The sequence below is a fragment of the Miscanthus floridulus genome, unplaced genomic scaffold (assembly GCF_019320115.1).
Source record: "Miscanthus floridulus cultivar M001 unplaced genomic scaffold, ASM1932011v1 fs_865_1_2, whole genome shotgun sequence".
Classification (NCBI taxonomy): Eukaryota; Viridiplantae; Streptophyta; class Magnoliopsida; order Poales; family Poaceae; genus Miscanthus; species Miscanthus floridulus.
This window is the reverse complement of record NW_027097371.1, coordinates 25,347-44,589: the sequence shown is the minus strand read 5'-3', so window position 1 is coordinate 44,589 and position 19,243 is coordinate 25,347. Positions and strand designations below refer to the sequence as shown.

General features: G+C 46.4%; 2 protein-coding genes across 2 annotated transcripts; both read right to left on the bottom strand.

The window, feature by feature from the left end:
- Positions 1–1,733: 1,733 nt before the first annotated feature.
- On the bottom strand, positions 1,734–3,512 carry LOC136533358 (large ribosomal subunit protein eL32z-like). Its single transcript, XM_066525919.1, has 4 exons — positions 3,384–3,512; positions 3,183–3,272; positions 2,212–2,393; positions 1,734–2,079 (listed from the first exon to the last, which is right to left on the bottom strand). The coding sequence occupies exons 2-4, from the start codon at positions 3,270–3,272 to the stop codon at positions 1,950–1,952; spliced, it is 402 nt and encodes a 133-aa protein (XP_066382016.1). The 5' UTR covers positions 3,384–3,512; the 3' UTR covers positions 1,734–1,949.
- A 600-nt stretch (positions 3,513–4,112) lies between these two features.
- On the bottom strand, positions 4,113–6,290 carry LOC136533355 (peptidyl-prolyl cis-trans isomerase FKBP15-1-like). The gene is made up of 6 exons (XM_066525916.1): positions 6,118–6,290; positions 5,965–6,014; positions 5,007–5,069; positions 4,786–4,876; positions 4,602–4,706; positions 4,113–4,326 (listed from the first exon to the last, which is right to left on the bottom strand). The coding sequence occupies exons 1-6, from the start codon at positions 6,176–6,178 to the stop codon at positions 4,247–4,249; spliced, it is 450 nt and encodes a 149-aa protein (XP_066382013.1). The 5' UTR covers positions 6,179–6,290; the 3' UTR covers positions 4,113–4,246.
- Positions 6,291–19,243: the final 12,953 nt, after the last annotated feature.

Sequence of the window (19,243 nt, the reverse complement as noted above, 5' to 3'; positions counted from 1 at the left end):
AGTCATCAGTACTCCGCGAGATGAATTTATTAAGTCTAATTAATCCGTCGTTAGCACATATTTATGATAGCACCACATTGTCAAATCATGGGTTAATGAGGCATAAAAAATTCGTCTCATAAATTAGTCGTAATCTGTATAATTAGTTATTTTTAATCTATATTTAATGCTTTATGTATGTATTTAGATATCCGATGAGATAAAACCTAAATTTTAGGGGGAGAAACTAAACAAGGAAGGCTAGGTTCAGCTTTACCATTGTCGTTGTTGGTTCGGTGGTTGTCGGATCTGAGCTAATACAGTACTGAGGTCTGGTCCGGCGAATGGGCCTCAAACGAGATGACCACCTCACATTTCCTGTTCCAAACAGTTTCTATTACATTCATGGAACAGTTTCAGCCTTTCAGAGTTTCAGGTCATGTCCCTCTCTGAAATCATGCAACCGTCTCTGACTCTGAGAAGCAAGGAGTCGATAACTGACGCTAGAAAACTTGCAGATATTCAGAACGGTCCTGTTAGCACGCCAATAATAATCCAGGGAGTTGGCAAGATCGATGTTAAAACTTGCTACAGACCGGGTTTGGTTGGGCTGCTGCTGCTGCAACTTCGCTAATAATTCAGGGAAGGTTACTGTATTTTACAAACTGCACTATGGCCATGTAACGCTTTCACTAACGTTTGGTTCGGCTTTTGGCTTTGGCTTTTGGCCCCAAAAGTCAAAAGCTCAACCAAAGGGGCTGCTTTTGGAGGCTGTTTTTTCAGTAGCAGCTGCTTTTTCGTAGTACATTTTTGAAAGCTGGTTTAACCCTGCTTTTGGCTTTTGGCTTTCTGCTTTTCAAAATTGATGGAATAAAAAGCTCTTCGATAGTTGTTTCAAGAGAGATAAAGATAGAAGGTATATTTTATACTTGTTTAACCAAACAGCTTTCAACTTTTCTACAGCTCACAGCTCACAGCAGCTTTTCCACAGCTCACAGCCCACAGCAGCTTTTTCCCATAGCCACAGCTCAACCAAACATGACCTAAGATCACTTGCTATGGCCATGGCTTACTCTAGCGCTTTCACTAACGTAAGATCACTTCTATATTTCAGATGCCCTTTTTTTTTGTTATTGTTTGAGCACCATATAAATTTATCATTGTTTGATATAGAAAAATTTGTAAATTATCTCTTATAAGCTTTCCTTTTAATTATACTAAAAGTTGGTTGTCTAAATTCAGGCATCTGAAATATATCAACTCCCATATAAGATACAAGTACATTCTATTAACGATGCCACACGAATTCAGCGATATGTCATGACCCCCTCAATTTGGAGGTATCTCGCGGACCCGCATCTCCTGAGCATATTCGCTTGTGGGTTGGACCCAGGTCGGACGGACCCAAAACCAAACACCTGGAAAACTGGGTTCAACCCGCTCCAACCCGGGTGAACCCAGTATCCAAGCACACGGTATGAGAACCAGACAGGACAGCTATGACAACTGACAGGCTCCATTCAGCATTTCAGGAGCAAAACTAGCTCACCTAAACAGCAAAGGTTCAAATTCAAATTCAAGCACAGGATGAGACTTGAGGTTGATAAGCAGTCTCCGACCATTTCCAGTTAGCACGATGTAAGGTGCAGTAAAAACCTGGACACCACTTGCAGCAAGCGAATTTAACACTTGCAAAACAGGCTGCAAGCAGTGGCTGCTCGGCGCCAACAAAAACACAAATTAACCAATGCAAATAGGCAAGCACAATCACACGTTCTTTGATATCAAAACTGATGTATTTGCCACAGTTAATACATGAAGATAATAATATTGACACAGTTAAGTTGCTACTGATAGCAAGTGGGTTCACAATACTCAGATTCATGAAGCAAACAGAAAGGATAACTGATTCATCATACACAGCAAGTCTTCTAAAGCCACAACACTCCAAAACTACTACTAGAAACAGTTTACTCATCCTCCTGGCTGCGAAGACGGGCAAGCTTGTTGGTGACCACAATGTCAAGCTGAGCAGCTCGCTCCACAATTTCCTTGCGCTTCTTAGTGGACACATTGTGTGCGATTTCAGCACAGTATGTTCTGTTGTGAAGCGATACAAATATAAGTAAATAATTGATGATTTTGATACAAAAGGGAGTACAGGAATTGGGAATCTGCTGCACCCCTGAAATAAAATAAGTAGGTTTGCTGAAGATCCAAAAAATTGCATACCTGTTGTGCATCATAAGCAAGTCCAGCTCAGAGACATTATGCACGACAAACTTCTTAAACTTGTTGGGGAGATAGTGCCTGGTCTTCTTGTCAGAGCCATATCCAATGTTAGGCATCAAGGTGCATCCCTTGAACTTCCGCCTGACACGGGAGTCAATACCCTTAGGCCTGCGCCAGCTTGGCTACAGAAAACAGCATTGGCAAAATTAGCATAAACTAAAAGAAATGTTTATGCTAGATGAGGCAAATATAGATACCAATGAATTAGAAAGGTGTGCGCATCTTTTTATAGGATATCTACTTATACCTGGAGCTGTCATATCCAAGACTCAATTCATGGCCCTCCCCAGAAAAAGAAGGGGGGGGGGGGGGGGGGGGGGGGGGGGGGGGGGGGGGGGGGGGGGGACTCTGGCACGTTTATGCACGATATGACACATTTCAAATTCACCCAGCTACGAACATGGCCAGAAGCAACGGCCATTTGCTACACTGGTACAGTTTTGTGTATGTCACATTTCTGATTCACGCAGTAGCAAACATGGTCTGAAGTAATGAGCATTTGCTACACTGAACATTATTGTTTCTAAGTTATCCCCAGCTACAGACATGTGGGACTTGGTCTCTTTTAACAGTTGCTTGGTCAAAAACTATTGCATCAACCAAAGGAGCCATCCTAAAATGAGGAAAGCTTACCCTTTGTACTAATTCAGCGCTTCACAAGCTAAGCTTACATTTCAGGCCGTTGGGGCAAGATTCTAAATCGAACACAAGCCAACGAGCTGTCACTAGCATCTTCCAGACTAAAATCGGGCCAAGATATTCAAATTGGTGCACATGTGACCATTCTTCCGGTGGACCTAAAACAAGTTAACTAGCAGCCGGCAAATGGATCAACGAAGAGCGCAGCAAATGCTTGTTCAGCACGCTGCACGCAGAATAAGGGCTTCACGGAGCAAGGGAACGGGTGATACCTTGAGGCACTTGTAGCGGTCGAGGTGGGGCCTCTTGAACTGCTTGACCCGCTTCTTCACGATCTTCTGCGTCAGCAGCGGCACCGCCATCTGCGGATACACAGTGGTGGCGAAGGGGGGAATTTCAGTTCTGGATGAGAACCACACCAACAAAACAGTTGAAGCTGGGGGGATGGCGAGTGCGCTGAGAGATGGCCGTACCTTCAAGTGCCCAGAGCGGTTTGCAGCGAAGCAGGGAGGCGGCGCGGCGGCGCGGCGGCGGCGGCTGGTGGGCGAGCGGGCGGGCCGGCGTTGGGGTGCCTGTGGGAATGTGGGATAGAAGTGGGTCTTTTATCCCCGAACCCTAGACAAGCAGCCCACCATGGGCGCGAGGTCGTTCATGGGCTCTGTCGAAAGCACAGGAAAAGACAACAAAGCCTGTACAGCCCAATAGGCCTCCTACTAATCCAGCCCAGGCGTCCAAGTCTTGTCGATAAACAGTTGTTTTTTAAGATCGGTCAACAGTGTAGTCAGGCTATTGCATTTCAAAATTAAAAAAAAAATGATGAATGAGTTTGATGGTGAATAAGATATGTTCACTGTGAAATCTGCTTTTATAGAAACTTTTTTTACCGACACCGGGATGATCAGGTGATAGACGTGAGTTCCACCTATTAACAAAATAATAATACTAGAATTATTTAATGATTCATTTCCTTGCATTATGCTAAATCGTAGCTTCGTCCTTGGCAATGGCTCCAAACAATCTCCATTCTCGAGCAGTGGAAAATGGAGTTGTAGATGGCTCATGCATAAGTTCATATATGAATCCTATTTATCCAAATGAAGCCTGAACCAAAACCCTAATGGCTCAAAAAATATATTTCGGAACGATTCTCCGGAATCCAGACACAGACGCGTAAACTAGTCAAAAGTCAAAACAGATCAGAGTTTGCTCCAGAAATCCTAGATGTTCTTATTGATTGCAAAAGAATGTCGCAGGGAATGAAGGCTCATTTCTTGGAGTGTATTACATTTGCCGAGTTCTGAGTAAAAAGCTTCATGGATTCATCTATTTGATATATCTAAAGCTCGTTGTCAGATTGGTTGGCTGGTTCTCCATTGACGGCGACAAGCTCCGTGTCAAATATGAGGGTTGCTCCACCTGCAAGAAGATAAATGGCTCACATCAGTGATCTGCGGAAGTTCACCTAGGCATTATAGTTATAGGAATCCATTCAGGTGGCAGGGCAAGGCATTATAGGAATCCATTCAGGTGGCAGTGTTAGTAGGATAATGGAGATAAACCACCACGTGCTCTTGCTGTGCACAAACAATGTGATGATTACCCTCACGGAATGTTTTGAATAATTCGAATGTGACTATCACAATTGTACGCTCAAAAGACAAAGAGCAGAAAATATTAAAAAAAAAACATACCAGGAATAGTAGGTGGCGAGCCTTGAGGCCCATAGCCTAGCTTTGATGGAATCTTCAACTTCCGCTTTTCACCAACGCACATTCCCAGGAGACCCTGATCCCATCCTACACAGTAAGGAATTCAGACAGAGAAACAGAACACAACCAAAACAGAGAGTAGCCAATTCATTGCCATATTAATCACCTTTAATCACTTGTCCAGTGCCCAAATCAAATTCAATAGGGTCACCTCTTTCATAGCTTGAATCAAAAACTGTTCCATCAGTAAGTTTTCCCTGTCAAAAAAAATGACAGCAAGTGAACATAACTCAGAAGATACTTATTGTAATCACTGGGTATTATCTAGTGTTAGAACTTCTTGAGCATCATAAAGGAGCAGATGAGAGGGCAGAACATTAGACTTACACGGTAGTGAACTTTAACCTTGTCACCTTTGTGAGCTTGAATGCTGCAAGATTCCGGCTTGTACTGCATTTTAAAATACCCAGGCATAGCATCAATATAAGAACCTGCCGAAAATAATTGCTGCAAATGTTGGCAGCACATGCAATTATCGACACTCCATGACAATATTCTTACAACATGGTTGATGGTTTAGTAAAAATAGACAAATTCACTTCTGCTTGTCCAGCTAGATATTCTATTCTTTTAAGATAATGGCAGAGGTACTTTCTTACAACAAGACATTTTGGAAGTACCAGTTGTTCGAAAACTTGATTTTCTGGCTGACAAGAAACTGAAAAGAGTTTTCAAAGCATTTTATGTTGATATGAAGCCGAATCAAAAAGGTTTTCAGGTCCCTACTCAGTCTATGGTTTCCATAGGACTCATGCCCTTACTCAGTATGGAAACAAAACTGAAACTTGAATTGTGCATTAATAAATCCATTTATTGTAACCATTCAAATACGAACCAGAATTAAACTGTGACTTGTTGCACTGGGAAACAACAAAATGTTCGAGTTCCATTAAAGAACCCTATCCAAATCACAATCTCCATGCATTCTCCGAAATAAACACACGAATTTTATATCGAGCCAACGATAAATCTTTTGCCCAATGGCTCAGTCAATCCCCACCAAAATGACTGATTTTTCCTGCATAGCTTACTTTCCCCACAATTCCTCAGACCATCACTCCCATAACATCTTGTTTCTACAATTTTCGATCTATTCCAAAAACTACGCTACCCTCGTAACCAGAAACTCCAGTCTGATTAAAACAACATTTCCATACTGTAGTACCATACTACCATCTATTCTGTTACGGTCTGCTTGGCCCAGCCTAATCCGATAAAGGAGGGAGGAATGAAACATAACAAATCGCACATGCATAGGGGGGAAAAACAGTCCTAGTAGGGGTACCTTGACGCCGATCTGGAGCTCCGTCACGTCCCCGGATTTCTTGGCCGTGGCTGCGAAACACAAACGTCAGATCAGATCGGATCGGATCAGAGGTCGCTGCGCGGGTCGTGCCTCGACGGAAAATCGAGGCCGGGGCGGGGTGGGTCTACTCACCGAGGAGCAGCGTCGCGGCGGCGGCGACTAGGAAGCAGAGAAGAAGCTGCGCCTTCGCCATGGCTGGTGCTAGGGAAGAGATGAATTCGACGATCTCGTGGAGACACAAGAGCTGTGCGTTTATAACAGAGCGCCAGGACTCAGTGGCTGGCTGTTTGGTTTGGGTTAGGCCGGATAAAACGAACCGGCTCGGCTCGATAACAAAGGGGGTGATTGGTTGCCCCCAACGGAGGGTCTTAACGCCCATCCGATATGAGTTGGTGTAGTGAAAACGTGATTGGTATTCCGACTCGTACCATTTGCCTGCTCCTCTCCATACCTTTCCCTTCCGCCATCCCGCACGTTTCCATCTTCTCGATTTCTCCTTCCCTCTCGGTCCTGGTTCGCTCGGTGCTTGGCGGGAACTTTCGCGTCGAGCGTGGGAGATAAGGCCGTCCGGGCCATAACGCGCGCGCGCGGGTCTCGGCTAGGGTTACCACCCTCACTCTTCGCCTCTCCTTCTGCCATTGCTCCGGTGCGAACTCCCGTCTTGCTCCCCCTCGATCTCGGTAGCCCTACTGAGGCGACCCTCGTCGACGGATTTATCTTGGTCCTCCGGCGTTTGGACGGTATATATGCCACCTGCGCTCTTCTCCTCCTCTTCTTCGCTGTCGTTTTTTTGTTGATTTGTTTGTGGATTTTGCTTGAAATGCCAAGAAATCAGGGTTCTTGGTTTGACATCCTCTGATCAATACGATGCTATACCTGATTTACCTGTTCCTAGCTCAGTTCTGTACATGATGCTTCGTTTTTTGTTTATACCTCATGTTTTGTGTAGATCTTGTACATGCTGATGCATATTTTGTTGTACACACTGAGCAAAGTATCTAGAAGTCAATGATGTTGATTGGTTAACAGTATACGCTGGAGGAGCACCCTTTGGTATGGCAGCTGCGTCTTTCATTGTTCATTTTGTCTGATTTTTTTCTTGCTAAGCAGTACATACCCATGTTGCATGCTCGCTTTCTAATGTTGCCCTCCATCCTGTTGTGGTAGACATGGCGTTTGAAGCTAGGCGAAGGGCTGCCGCTGCTGTAGTTGTTGCAGTGGCGGCTTGGTTTTTTTATGTGGTTTAGGAGGAGAGTTGAAGATTCGCGCTCAGTCACCTATGGTCCCTTGGCTGAGAGGGACATACAGAGGATGAACAACTTTAGATACATCTATGAGAAATGACATGTGAGGGTCGGATGAAAAGGCTAGGACACCTAAGACAAAGACAAATGGTCTAAATCCGCGCTAGAGGTTTCACTACAAACACGATAGAGGGTACCGAGCCCGTTATGGTCCAGGGGTTCAAAGGCTGGGCCTCCAAGAGGTTTCAACAGCCACCCCAGGGCAACAAAGTCAGGGACGACTTCGGGGCGAGCCTACGAATGGCCCAGGCCCAAGCGGACAGTCACTCGGGGCGTCCTAAGTCGTGTTCGAGACCGGCAGGGAAGTCTCCGAATGGGATCCCACTTTAGGGAGGCACCGAGCCACCGAGGCCCAACAAATGGCCTCGGCACCCACTAGAGAAACCCTCTGGTACTCTTGGAGTGTGTCTCTGGACCACTAGCTGTCCCGTAGCGAACGGGGTACGGGCCTCCACTTGGACTACCTGATAATAGCTCACTAAAAGTGTCCACGCTCGTGCCCATCGAGGGTAGCCTGGCACATTCCACCCCTCCTTCCGAGTGAAAGGAAGCATGAGGATCATACCCAAAGTCAAGGGGGCCCCTGATGAACCTCTCGCTCTGTACGGAGGCTAGAGGGCTTTTTCCAGCAGCCTCGTCGAGACCCCTGCAACCTGGACTTGCGCTTAGGGGCTCCGTAAATGTAATAAGAACTACTCGTTCAGATGCAAAAATGAAAAAAGCCCCTGGAGGAGTAACTCCACTCCTCCAGGGGCTCGAGGGCTACACCCAGCGTGTGTGCTCGCGCGCACCCACCAGAACCTCAAAAAACAAACCCCAATTCCTACGGAGTAGGTGTGAACCAAGCCTCGGCAAACCCTCAGGGAGAGTGCACGCACTCCCCCCAAGGCTCGAGGGCTATTGTCGGGTACCTCAGAATGGGGTACCCCAAGCGAACATCAAATGGGTCGCAAAAGTCCCATCAAAAAACAAAGCTAGAAGGTAAGCCATGGGCCCCTCACCCGCCACGCCGAGCCCACCAGGTCCTCCGCCTTGCCTCGAGCCTCGCGTAGGAGGTCTCGGTGTCCTAACGCGAACTCCGCCCCACGCGAGGCTCCCCACGGAGGGCCTCGGTAGGGGGTGCATTCTCCGCATCACGTGAGGCCTCTCGCGCGTGCCTCGGCAAGGAGTTCGATCTCCATCCCGTGTGAGGCCTCATTCTCCGCGTCACTCGAGGCTGGCTCATCCGCAGCCCCCCGCCTCGATCGACGCTCCCGACAGCGCGTCATGTCTCATTAATGCTTCAACCACTCCTGCAATCTTAGCCGGACGATGGCTCGATGCCACAGAATGGCCGACGGGACATGAGGTCGCATCAACGCCATACTGGCTGGGATAGGGCATGGCGGGGATTACCGGCCACTGTGTTCTGACATTGTGCCCACAATGAGCGCCCATACTATACTATGCCCCGTGATCCCCGCCTCGAGAACAACATCACGTGGACAACTTGGCCTGGATCATCACCGCCTCCAAGCCGATGCATCAGATCAGCCGCCCACTCGAGGCCTCGGCATTGTACACCAAGGTCTCGGCTATCTCAGGGTTCATGCCCACCGAGACCCCCACTGCGGTGCGGCCTCAGCGCCGATCAAGCCTCGGCCTCGCGCACAGTCCATCCACAGTGGTCTGCACGTCCGCCATCGCACCCACTCCGAGGCTGTCCCGGGGCTCCCATGACACACAGGATTGGATGGGATGGCCACGCCGCCCTAGTGCTCCAAGGACAGACCACTCCGACGACCACGCCGCAACAGGAACAGGCCACAGGGCTCGGACATGCCGCCCCTGTTGGCACGACGTCGCATAGTAATACATGTACCGTCCTTGTCCTCCCTTCAACTATAAAAGGAGAGGACTTGGCCATTTAGGGGAGGAGGGAGGAGGACACCTTGTAACACACACACACGCACATCCTTGCCGCCTGGGAGCAACGCCTCAAGTGGCCCTCATGACACCTTGCCGAGACCTAGGACAAGCTCCCTCTCTCCCATAGCTTGTAACCTCCTACTACGAGCACTTCGGTGCAAGGAATACAAGATCGATCTCTCAGACTGGACGTAGGGCATCGATTGCCTGAACCAGTATAAACCTTGTATCTCTTTGCATCACCATCTAGAATTAGAAGCACGCAGAATAAATTCACTGGTTGTTTGAGGACCCCCCGGTCCGAAACACCGACAATCACATTTGATTTGAACTAAGGATTTGTTTGTTGTGGCCCCCTCTCCGCTCTAACTTTGGCTCCAGTAATGGAGCCCCACCAAACGGTGAGTGTTTTCGGCGTGAAATGGCTAAAGAGGAGCCATTTTCTTGTACAACTGGTGGAGCCATGATTTTTAGTGTTGGAGGAAGGGTTTTGCCACATGAGCACGTAGAGCGAAGCCCTACCAAACAACCCCTAAAAGTTTCATGAGTTGGGTACCCAACTGATGGATTTCATGTTAGTTAAAGGGCTAGACTAATAATCGACCCAAAATCTGAATGTTTGGATGGATTGCGACTAAAGTGTAGCTACTCATTATTACTGACCAAACTTTTTTACTTATAGTTAAAGCAAATTCAAGTTGGATAATATAAATGTTCTGCAAGAAAGTTCAAGCCCCGAGGCCACAATATGGCTTATTGGTGCATGTTTGTCACCTCAAGCTAATCGAACTCAATACCCCATTTGGTAAAAAAATATGAGTCCTTAAAATATCAAGCTCTGAGACCATAGTGTGGCTTATGGTTACTAATGCATGCTTGTCATCTAATTGACCTCAACATCATATTTCATAGAAAAAATATAAGTTCTCTAAAAAAAACCATTGTCCATAAGGTGTCATTTCAACTGAAGTTTTATGTAAAGATACATTATATTGACATTGTTTCAAGATGAGTACCAATCTAGGTTAGGAGCATTTGCAGAAATTACCATGGGATTATTATCTTTTACAAGAGTGTCAGTTGGGCTACAATTCTAGTGGTGGTTTTGTATTTTTCGAGCGTCAAACTTGCAACGGCGGTTCAAACTTCAAAAATAGTGAAAAATTTTCAACTAAGTTATGTTTAATACATTGATTATGTTAAAAACATACTTTTAGATTGATGATGGTCAAAGTTTCAAAAAACATGTTGGAAGGAATCTAAAATGACTTACATTTAGATGGGAGAGAGGATAACAGTGTTTGTTGTTCATCTTAATGCAAATATGCAATTAATGATGTATATATTATTTAAATAAGTGATCCTCACCTTATAAATGATCTCACTAGTTTTTTTGGATAAGCTATATGAGCACATATTTCATCAAGAGAATATATTTGTTAAAGCCTCAATTTGTTGGACTTCGGTGCTCTGTCGTCTGGACTATATTGCTACTGCAGCAGGAGTCAAAAAGATCCCCAAAAACTACTTTTAGCGGCTCCTACTCTGATAGTCATATTGGTGTAGGTAAAGTCGGAGCTGTTTTTGCCATAACATCGCTATAGTGCAAAATAGTGCTCAACAATAGCAAATGCATGTGGAGCTGAAGCCATTTGAAGCCTAGCCATTTGAAGCAAATGCATGTGTTGTGGTAGATTTAAGGCTCCATGACCTAGGGCACTCGCTCGGGCTTACTACTGCCAAGGCATGTCCTTACACACCTTAGATCTGTAACACCTCTGGTGTTACGAGCTCGCTAAACACCGAGATTATGGCCTGAGAGATAGATCTAATAATATAGTGAGTTCACTTACTTAGCGTAAAGAGGTGGTGATGAAAACTCCTAACAAAAAGAATAAAATGAGTTTTGTTAATTGTTGGCATGAAAATAATTTCTATGAAAAACGGCCAATTATAACTAGAATATAGTGTGGAAATATAGATTTGAGGGCAAGTTACATAGCTGGGCATACAATTTTAAATCTTGGAGAATAATAATGTCAGCTAGTATTTTTGGGAAGCTCGGAAATCGAATTGAAATTAAATCCACTCTTCACGGTTAAGTCAGAAAACAAATTATTATGTTTAAAGTGCTATCTTTGATGAATTATATAGTGGAACATAATTAAATAGTGCTTTAATATTTTGTTCCTACGAGTTAGTACGAAATATGGACTAGGTCATGGTATGTTAGTTAGTTGAAATTAACAAGGATTAGACCCTTTGAAAATTACGGCTAAAGAGTTAAAAGTTGTAGATCAAACTGAACTCTTCACTTTTCTAAATCGGAAATGACAAACAATGTCGTTTTTGGCATTTAAATTCCAACAAAATTGGTTAAGCGACACACCTATGTTTTTGCATGATTGGGTGCATCAAGGTGTGAACTTGAGCGTGGTGAAGGTTGTGGTTGCATTTGAGTTACGATGTTCACGCAAGTAGTGTCCGAACTACGTCAGAACGCGTTTTAGCTATGTTGTTGCCGCTCTGTTCGTGAAATGCCATTCGGCGCAACAAACCTACCTTGGTGCCTCTCTAACTTCCTCTCGGGGCATCTAGTGGCGACAACAATTGCTTCATTAGCAAGTCGATAGTGCCAATTTGGGGTTCGTGGACTTGGTGGAGTTTTTGTCGAGCTAGTAAGTGAACTTTGGGCTGCTTTAAGAAGTGTACAAGACACCGTTCTAGGCTCTCGGCCTAAGTACCCCGGTCACCACGTGAGCACGCCGTCGTGGGTTGGCCGCTCCTGGCCGTGGGCCTCCCTCGCTGGCTCTGGCTACAAGCCGCGCCGTGGGCTATCATTGTTGCTGCCGCTCTCAGTGCTATGCCATGTCCATGCCTAAGCCATGCGTGCTAGGTCGTGCTACTGCATTGCGGTGCCGCTGCACGTGCGCTGCCGCGTGCGAGGCCAATGGCCACTACCAGCTAAGAGCCACAACTTTAGCCGACGTGGCGCCCGTCTCGACCTCTCGATCCACCTACTACCGAGCCGCTGCCTGTCTCTACTGTCTCATCGTGTTGCTGCCTTTGTTGCGGAGCCGCTGCTAGCCTACCATCACTACCGATGGAACCGCACCGTTCTACGAGTTAAATTCTTGCTCCACGGGACACCGCACCTCGATACGATGCCCCAGTAGCTAGGTGTGGAAGCTAGCTAATAGCCCATCCTGCACCAGGACATAGCCAAGCTTTATTGCCAGCCTATTTCGAGTTTTGCTCGCCGCTGGTCTGTTTCACCGTCGTGTCTTGGTTTGGTTTACGGTGTCTCTCTTGTCACCGTTGTAGTTCATTCGATGGCAGTACAAACTCACCTTTGACCCCTCTATCTGGTGCTCGCAATGGCTTGGCCAGAACCTTCACCGGTGATGGGATGACGCGTTGATGTCGTGCCCGAGGCGCCGCCACGCGGTGCGGGCGCACGTGGCCCGGTCACGTCGTCGCTTTCCCGTCTTATCCATCACTGCAGCTAGCCTCGGGGTAAGATCCTGTTTCTCTCACCTGATCTGTTATACTCATCGTAGTCCTAGTTCATCGAAGAAGGTGCGCCGCCATGGAGGTTTGCCCACCTGTGTGGGCAGCACACTGGGGGTTGTCGTTTAGCTTCAAATCACCGCTCTAGGTTTTGTCTTGGCCCCACAGTGCTCGTAGGCTTGCTCGTAGGGCGGGTGCTTCGCTCTGATGGCCGGTGAGGGCACGCTATGACGTCCGAAGCCACGCCACCATGCGTGGGAGGGAGTGTCGAGGACCGGCTTTTTGTGAAGATAGGTTTGTTGGGGGGTGCTCTCTGCAAAGGGTTTCTCTGGTGCAGTAGTACTCGAAGGAGTCGCAAAATATTTAGGTAGGCTAGGGGCCATTTTACAAAAAGCGTGGCGCGGGCGTGGGCTCCCCCGCCTTGGTCCACTGCTGGGCTAGCTATCACGCGTGCCATGTTCGCATGGGCCACTGGGGCCGATATGGTTGTTGCCGGCCTCTTTTTCTTTTCTAGGTATTTTCTAATTTAGTTTCTAAGGCAAATTGTAAATTCAATATAAATTTGTGCATTAGACCAAAAATTGTGAAACTAATTTTATTAAGCTTCTAAAATCATGATCTACCTGCTAGTGTACTTGGTTCATATGGTTCTAAAATATTTCATGGATGCTTTAAATATTTTAACATGCTCTAAAATTATTAAAGTATGAACTCGTAGGAATTTTTGTGGCGAAATAATGATAGTGTTAGCTTTGAAAATTTTACTATAGCTTCACAATATTATTATGTGCTTTCTGTAATTTTTGTAGCTCCAGAATAATTAGTTTGCTAGAATACCTATTAAGCCTGGTTTGAAAATATATTAAATCAATAAAATGAATTAAGGATATATCTGGGGATTTTGTAGCTAAAATACTTATTGGGAAGTAATGCCTCGCCCGACAACATGGATACGTAGCCTTGTACGTTAGTCGCTAGAGCCAGCTCGTTAGGTTAGCAGCATAATCGTATTTTAGAGTTGCAATTGTTGTGATCATTTACGTTTATGCGTTACATCCACGTTTATCATAATAGGAACAATGATGGATCATGAAGTCAACCGAAGTAGTGGAAGCAGATGATGACTTGATGATCATGCCACCATGATAAAAAGCTAACTTGGTTATATTTTACCTAGGCAAGTCCCGATGCACAACCCCTATTATTCTGCACTTTATTTTATGCTTGTGCATTAAGTTTAAGGAGTTGAATGAAACCCACTTGCATATATATCCTTATCCTATGAGTCTTACTAGTATGACATAATCGTATAGATTGCTATGATATAGGACTTCGATAGAAGTCGAGTGAATATCTGTCACTCACGAGAGATAGAAAAGATATTATTGTTGTTATTATATTACTATCATATGGAATATATATGAATGACAATTGGAGACAGGACAGAATGGTACTTTGGATCTGCACTTGGTTTGGCATTTGAGCGAGGCTCGTATTGCACTTGTTCCTTCTGTGTCGGTTAAGGACCATCCATTACATTGAATTCTAGTTAGGTCACAGACTTATTATCATGTTGAAAGGATTAAGATACCCAAGATGGGGGGGGGTGAATTGAGCTAATTCTAAATTTTCTTGCAATAATCAAATCCTACGGTTAGCCCAATTAACCCCTTGTGCCTAGAAAAGTGTTTCTATTGATCTAACGCACAACAGACTTGCAACCAATGTTCCAAACTTTACTCTAGCATGACAATTCTATGAATGTAAAGACAAGTATTTAATTGCTCAAAGTAAATGCACAAAGTAAATGCTCAACGTAAATAGAGAGAGGAATGCGGTGATGTTTTGCTGAGGTATCGAAGAGTCGCCACTCCCCACTAGTCCTTGTTGGAGCACCCGCGCAAGGGTGTAGCTCTCCCTTGATTTGCGTAAGGATCAAGTGCTCTCTACAGGTTGATTCTTTGACACTCTGTCGTGGTGAATCACCCAAAGCCGCTCACAACTTGAGTTGGGTCACCCACAAGCTCCGCCGGGTGATCACCAAGCTCCCAATCACCACCAACCATCTAGGTGATGGCGATCACCAAGAGTAACAAGCACAAACTCTCACTTAACCATGCGAAGCCTAATGAGAAGATGGATGCACACTTTGCTACTCTTGATTCACTAATGAGGCTACTCTCTTGGATTCTCAAATCTCAATCACCTCACTAGGACCTTATTCTTCTTGGCACTCACAAATGTGTTTCTCAGCTGTTGGAATGAGCAAAAGTAACTCCACACATGAGTGGAGCTTCTATTTATAAGGCAGCCTGAAAAACGAACCGTTATGAGCTTCTATGGGGTGACCGGACGCTCCGGTCAGTTCAACCCACAAACCAGTGAATACGTGTTGACCGGACGCTGGCAGGGTCTGATCATCACTGACCGGACGTGTCTGGTCATATTAAACCCTTATTGGATGCTTACTGTACTTGACCGGACGCTGAACCCCCAGGGTCCGGTCAGCACTGACCGGACACGTCCGGTCGCAGATTCCCTTCTCTAGAACCTTACTAGAGTCGACCAGACGCTGCCTCCCAGCATCTGGTCACTTGACCACTCCAGCGTCCGGTCGCACCGAACGCAATCACCTTGATCAAATGAACTGACCGGACCCTACGGCCAGCGTCTGGTCAGCATTTAACCCTCCATTCACTTCTAACTCTCGATCATATGTGAATGAAGTTTGCTCCAAAGGATCTTAGGCATTCGTAGGAGCTACCTAGTGCTAGTTTTAATAAGTGTGCACCACACCTAACTCACTAGACTCACCTAGGTCAAGCTACCCATCCATACCCCCCTTAATAGTACGGCCAAAGGAAAAACAAAGTCCTAAACTACTCTAAGTGTCTCTCCAACTCCAATCGACACTTAGAACTAGTCATCCTTAACCTTGTCGTCCATCCTTTGAAAACCAAAACGATTTCCATCATAGGGGCATGGCCACCTCGATTGCCCAATCAATCTCTATTACCATGACCTAACTTAATTGCCTCTGCAAAACACACATTAGTCATAGTAATCTTGTATTGTCATTAATCATCGAAATCCAACTAGAGGCCTAGATGCTTTCAATCTCCCCCTTTTTGGTGATTGATGACAATACCACCTCGAGTATGTGAAAGAGTGAGGTTTTTGACGGGCTTGGTTCATATAAGCTTTTGTCAATAAGAACAAAAGAGTTAGGCAAGCTTATATGACCCAAGCCAACACAATATACTCAAAGGATATGAATTAAGCATGAGTATAAGTAACAAAGCTCATTTGCATCGGAGTATAAATGCGGAAGCAAAGGCAAATGAACATAACACAAGTGATATGACATATAAAGGAATTCAAAGTAGAGAGCACACATGTCATATATCACAATCACATATATATCACTATCACATAGATAAAATAGTAAACATGGATGCATAATGTATCGCACACATAGAAACTCCAAATGTAATAGATAATAAGCTAAAAATATATAACTAGGTCCCCCTAAATGTCGCTCCCCCTGAGTCTACATACTCAAACCCTCTCCCCCTTTGGTGTCAAACACCAAAACCTAAGGGTCGATCGGCGATGCTGTAGCGGACGAGCCGAGCGCTGAAGTATGTGGAGCAAGATGAAACTAGGCGCCATCATCGTCTAACCCTAAGCTCTGTACTGGTTGACCCTCTATGGCTAGAAGCGTCTTTGAAGCAGTCTGGGTCTGAGCTGGGGCAAGTGCTGCCTATGATGCTGTTAGGATGTCTGTCATAGGATCTGAAGAGGCGACAGACGAAGGGAGCCGCTGAGTAGTCACAGCGATAGGGGCTATTGTAGAAGGACCGACGGTATGCATATGAGGTGGTGTAGGCATGCCGGTCAACTCGCTGAAAGATGCTCCAAGACTCCTGGAGACTAACGTGTCAGGCACAAATAGCGAGGAAGACTAATCCGGTGAGAAGCCCGTATGATATGGTGTGAACTGTGGGGCTACCACTAGTAAGGACAACCACTGGGACACCTAAACTGTAGGTGAAGCAAACAGAACTGGAGGCTATCCCTAACTCTAAAGCCCACTGGGCTATACTGCTGGAGTCATTGTAGTGGTGGCAGGCTAAGTAATCTAGGGTGAAAAATGTGGCTGTGGGGCCCCAAGTGCTATTACTACATGCTGCATAAATCCCATAAGCTGCTGCTGCATGAGTAACTGCTGTTGATGCATCTGCTGCTGCTGCCGCTGGAACTCATCCTGACGAGCCTAAAACTGGGCAAAGTTGGCAGCGGTCTCCTAAGCTTGTCGTGCCTGATCCTACTGCATCCGCTCAAGAATAGCAATCAAGGCGGGGTCCATCTGCGGTGCAGGTGGAGCTGAGCTGGAACTGCCGACCTCTGCATCGTGTCTGCGTGGAGGCATATGAGGAATCGGTAGATAGTCATCATCCGAGCTGTCACTAGACTCTGTCACCTCCTACTGTGCCTCAAGCTGCTCCTCCTCAGTAGCGGCTATGCCTCTGATAATCTTGTCCGGCTGAGTTGCTGACTCTGGAACATCTAGATGATGGCTAGGCTGAGTGGGTGCCTATGGTGTGTTGTGCCTAATCCTCTGTGCCATGTTATAAGCCAGAAACTCTGTGGTGGCACCTTTATACTTGGTAACCATCTCTGGGGTCCTAACCTGCACAGACTTGAGCATCAGGAATGTGATCCAATGTGCATATGGAAGCTGTCTGTGACCCTTGAAGCCCTCAGCTATAGTATCCTCCATCTCTGATAGAAGAATGTCCCAAATGTCGAACACGATCTGCTACATCAGGGCATTAAGGAGCCAGAGCTGTAGGCAAGTCAGACCCTCTCTGTATCCCAACCTGGGAAGTAGTGTCCTCCTGATAATAGCCTCTAGCACTCGAGCTATAGGAGTAAGGTCACTAGGGTTCCTCCTCGACCCCTCACCAAAGGGCTCCTTGAAGCAATGGCACACAAGATCTGTAGGGGGCACCATACCACCATGTGGGCACCTGGGAGGCTCCTGCTGTCCATAACATACCTCATACAATCTGACAAGCTGCTCATGTAGCCTCAGTATCTCCCTAGCCCTAAAACTCATCACCCTATAGTCTTTGTCGTTGAATGCAAAGTGTATGAAGTTATGCTGTGGGTCAACATAGAGCGAAGCATAAAACTGCCGAACCTAAGATGGTACATACAGTCTAGTTCAGCCAATCAGATCTATTAGCCCTGGCAAATATGACAAGTAGGGGTAGATATGCTCTCCGGCTGCTGCCACAATAGACTCTATACTGCATACCCGCTAAGATATGAACACTGCCCCACTGTTGAGATAAGCATTGTAGAAATCCTCCTAGAGCGGTGTATAGAAACCCTCTTCTGCTCTCTCATCCCTCCTCGGAGGGAACCACACCTCAAACTCAACAAACCTCAGCTGTCGAACCTGCCTGGCCGTGGCGGCCCTTAAGTCAAGATGTACCACTGGAGGCGGACCCTATGGTCTAGGCGGTGGGCGTGAACCCCTACGCTGTGTAGCTGGCCTCAGTGGAACTGTAGCACTGGTATGACTAGAGCGGTGTAGCTGGGGTGCCTGCTCGGTCTCCTCGGCCTGCTAGCCCTCTTGAGTCTCCTAAGCTGGCTGAGTCTCTACTGGTGGGGGCTGCTGTTGTGGCTCCTACTAGGACTCCCCCTAAGGCTGAGGCTCCTCAATAGCCAGATGATGTCCTACCATCATGACAGTCCTAGGTGGACCACCATGATGATGCTCAGCCTCCTCAACTACTGCCCTCTGTGCTGGTGTAAGCTGCTGATCTACAATGACCACACCACTGCGAGCACCTCCTCGCTCGGCACGCTTTGCGGCCTCAGCAACTGCTACTGCTCTTGTTGTCTCTGCGTCGGGGTACTTGTGCTTCTTAGATGTAATCTGCTTCATCGCCTTGCCTTTAGGTCCTACAGGCTGGCGAGGCGGGGGCCTCCGATCGTCATCTCCTGACCACCACCAACGTTCTTGGTGCGAGCCATCTGATCTGACAAGAAGATGAATTGCCGCTGACGAAGATCAACTGTCAAACTGACACTCTCGAGGCTTGGCCTCAATCCATACTCGTGAGCTTGGCTCTGAGTTGACTGTCACCTGCCACAGGAACCACAATGGCACCGACTCGCTGCACGATGGAATAGATGGATATACGAGTAAATACGATATATCTAAAAGATGCGAAACCCTATGAGAGCAAGCAATGTAGGTACGAAATAGAAGCGACTGGCTTGCTACCTGATGATCGGCAATCTGAGAAAAGAAGAGTCATCATGCGGGGAACCTCGGAACCGGCTAGGGTTTTGATCGAAAGCCCTGAATGCAATTAAAAATAGTGCTTTGCAATTTGATCTAGGTCACAAGCAAAGTAAATTTAGAGCAAGGGTTTAGCCTTACCAACGAGGAGGCAGGGCTAGGGCATGGCAGGTGTGGGCTTGGATGGCGCAACCACTGCAGTGAAGTAGAGACTGGA

Coding starts and splice junctions, on each gene's coding strand:
- LOC136533355 (XM_066525916.1), bottom strand. CDS start 6,178: ATGGCGAAGGCGCAGCTTCTTCTCTGCTTCCTAGTCGCCGCCGCCGCG. Junction 5,070..5,964: donor AGCTCCAGATCGGCGTCAAG/GTACCCCTACTA, acceptor TTTAAAATGCAG/TACAAGCCGGAATCTTGCAG. Junction 4,327..4,601: donor CTCGCCACCTACTATTCCTG/GTATGTTTTTTT, acceptor ATCTTCTTGCAG/GTGGAGCAACCCTCATATTT.
- LOC136533358 (XM_066525919.1), bottom strand. CDS start 3,272: ATGGCGGTGCCGCTGCTGACGCAGAAGATCGTGAAGAAGCGGGTCAAG. Junction 2,394..3,182: donor ACCGCTACAAGTGCCTCAAG/GTATCACCCGTT, acceptor TGTTTTCTGTAG/CCAAGCTGGCGCAGGCCTAA. Junction 2,080..2,211: donor TTGCTTATGATGCACAACAG/GTATGCAATTTT, acceptor GCTTCACAACAG/AACATACTGTGCTGAAATCG.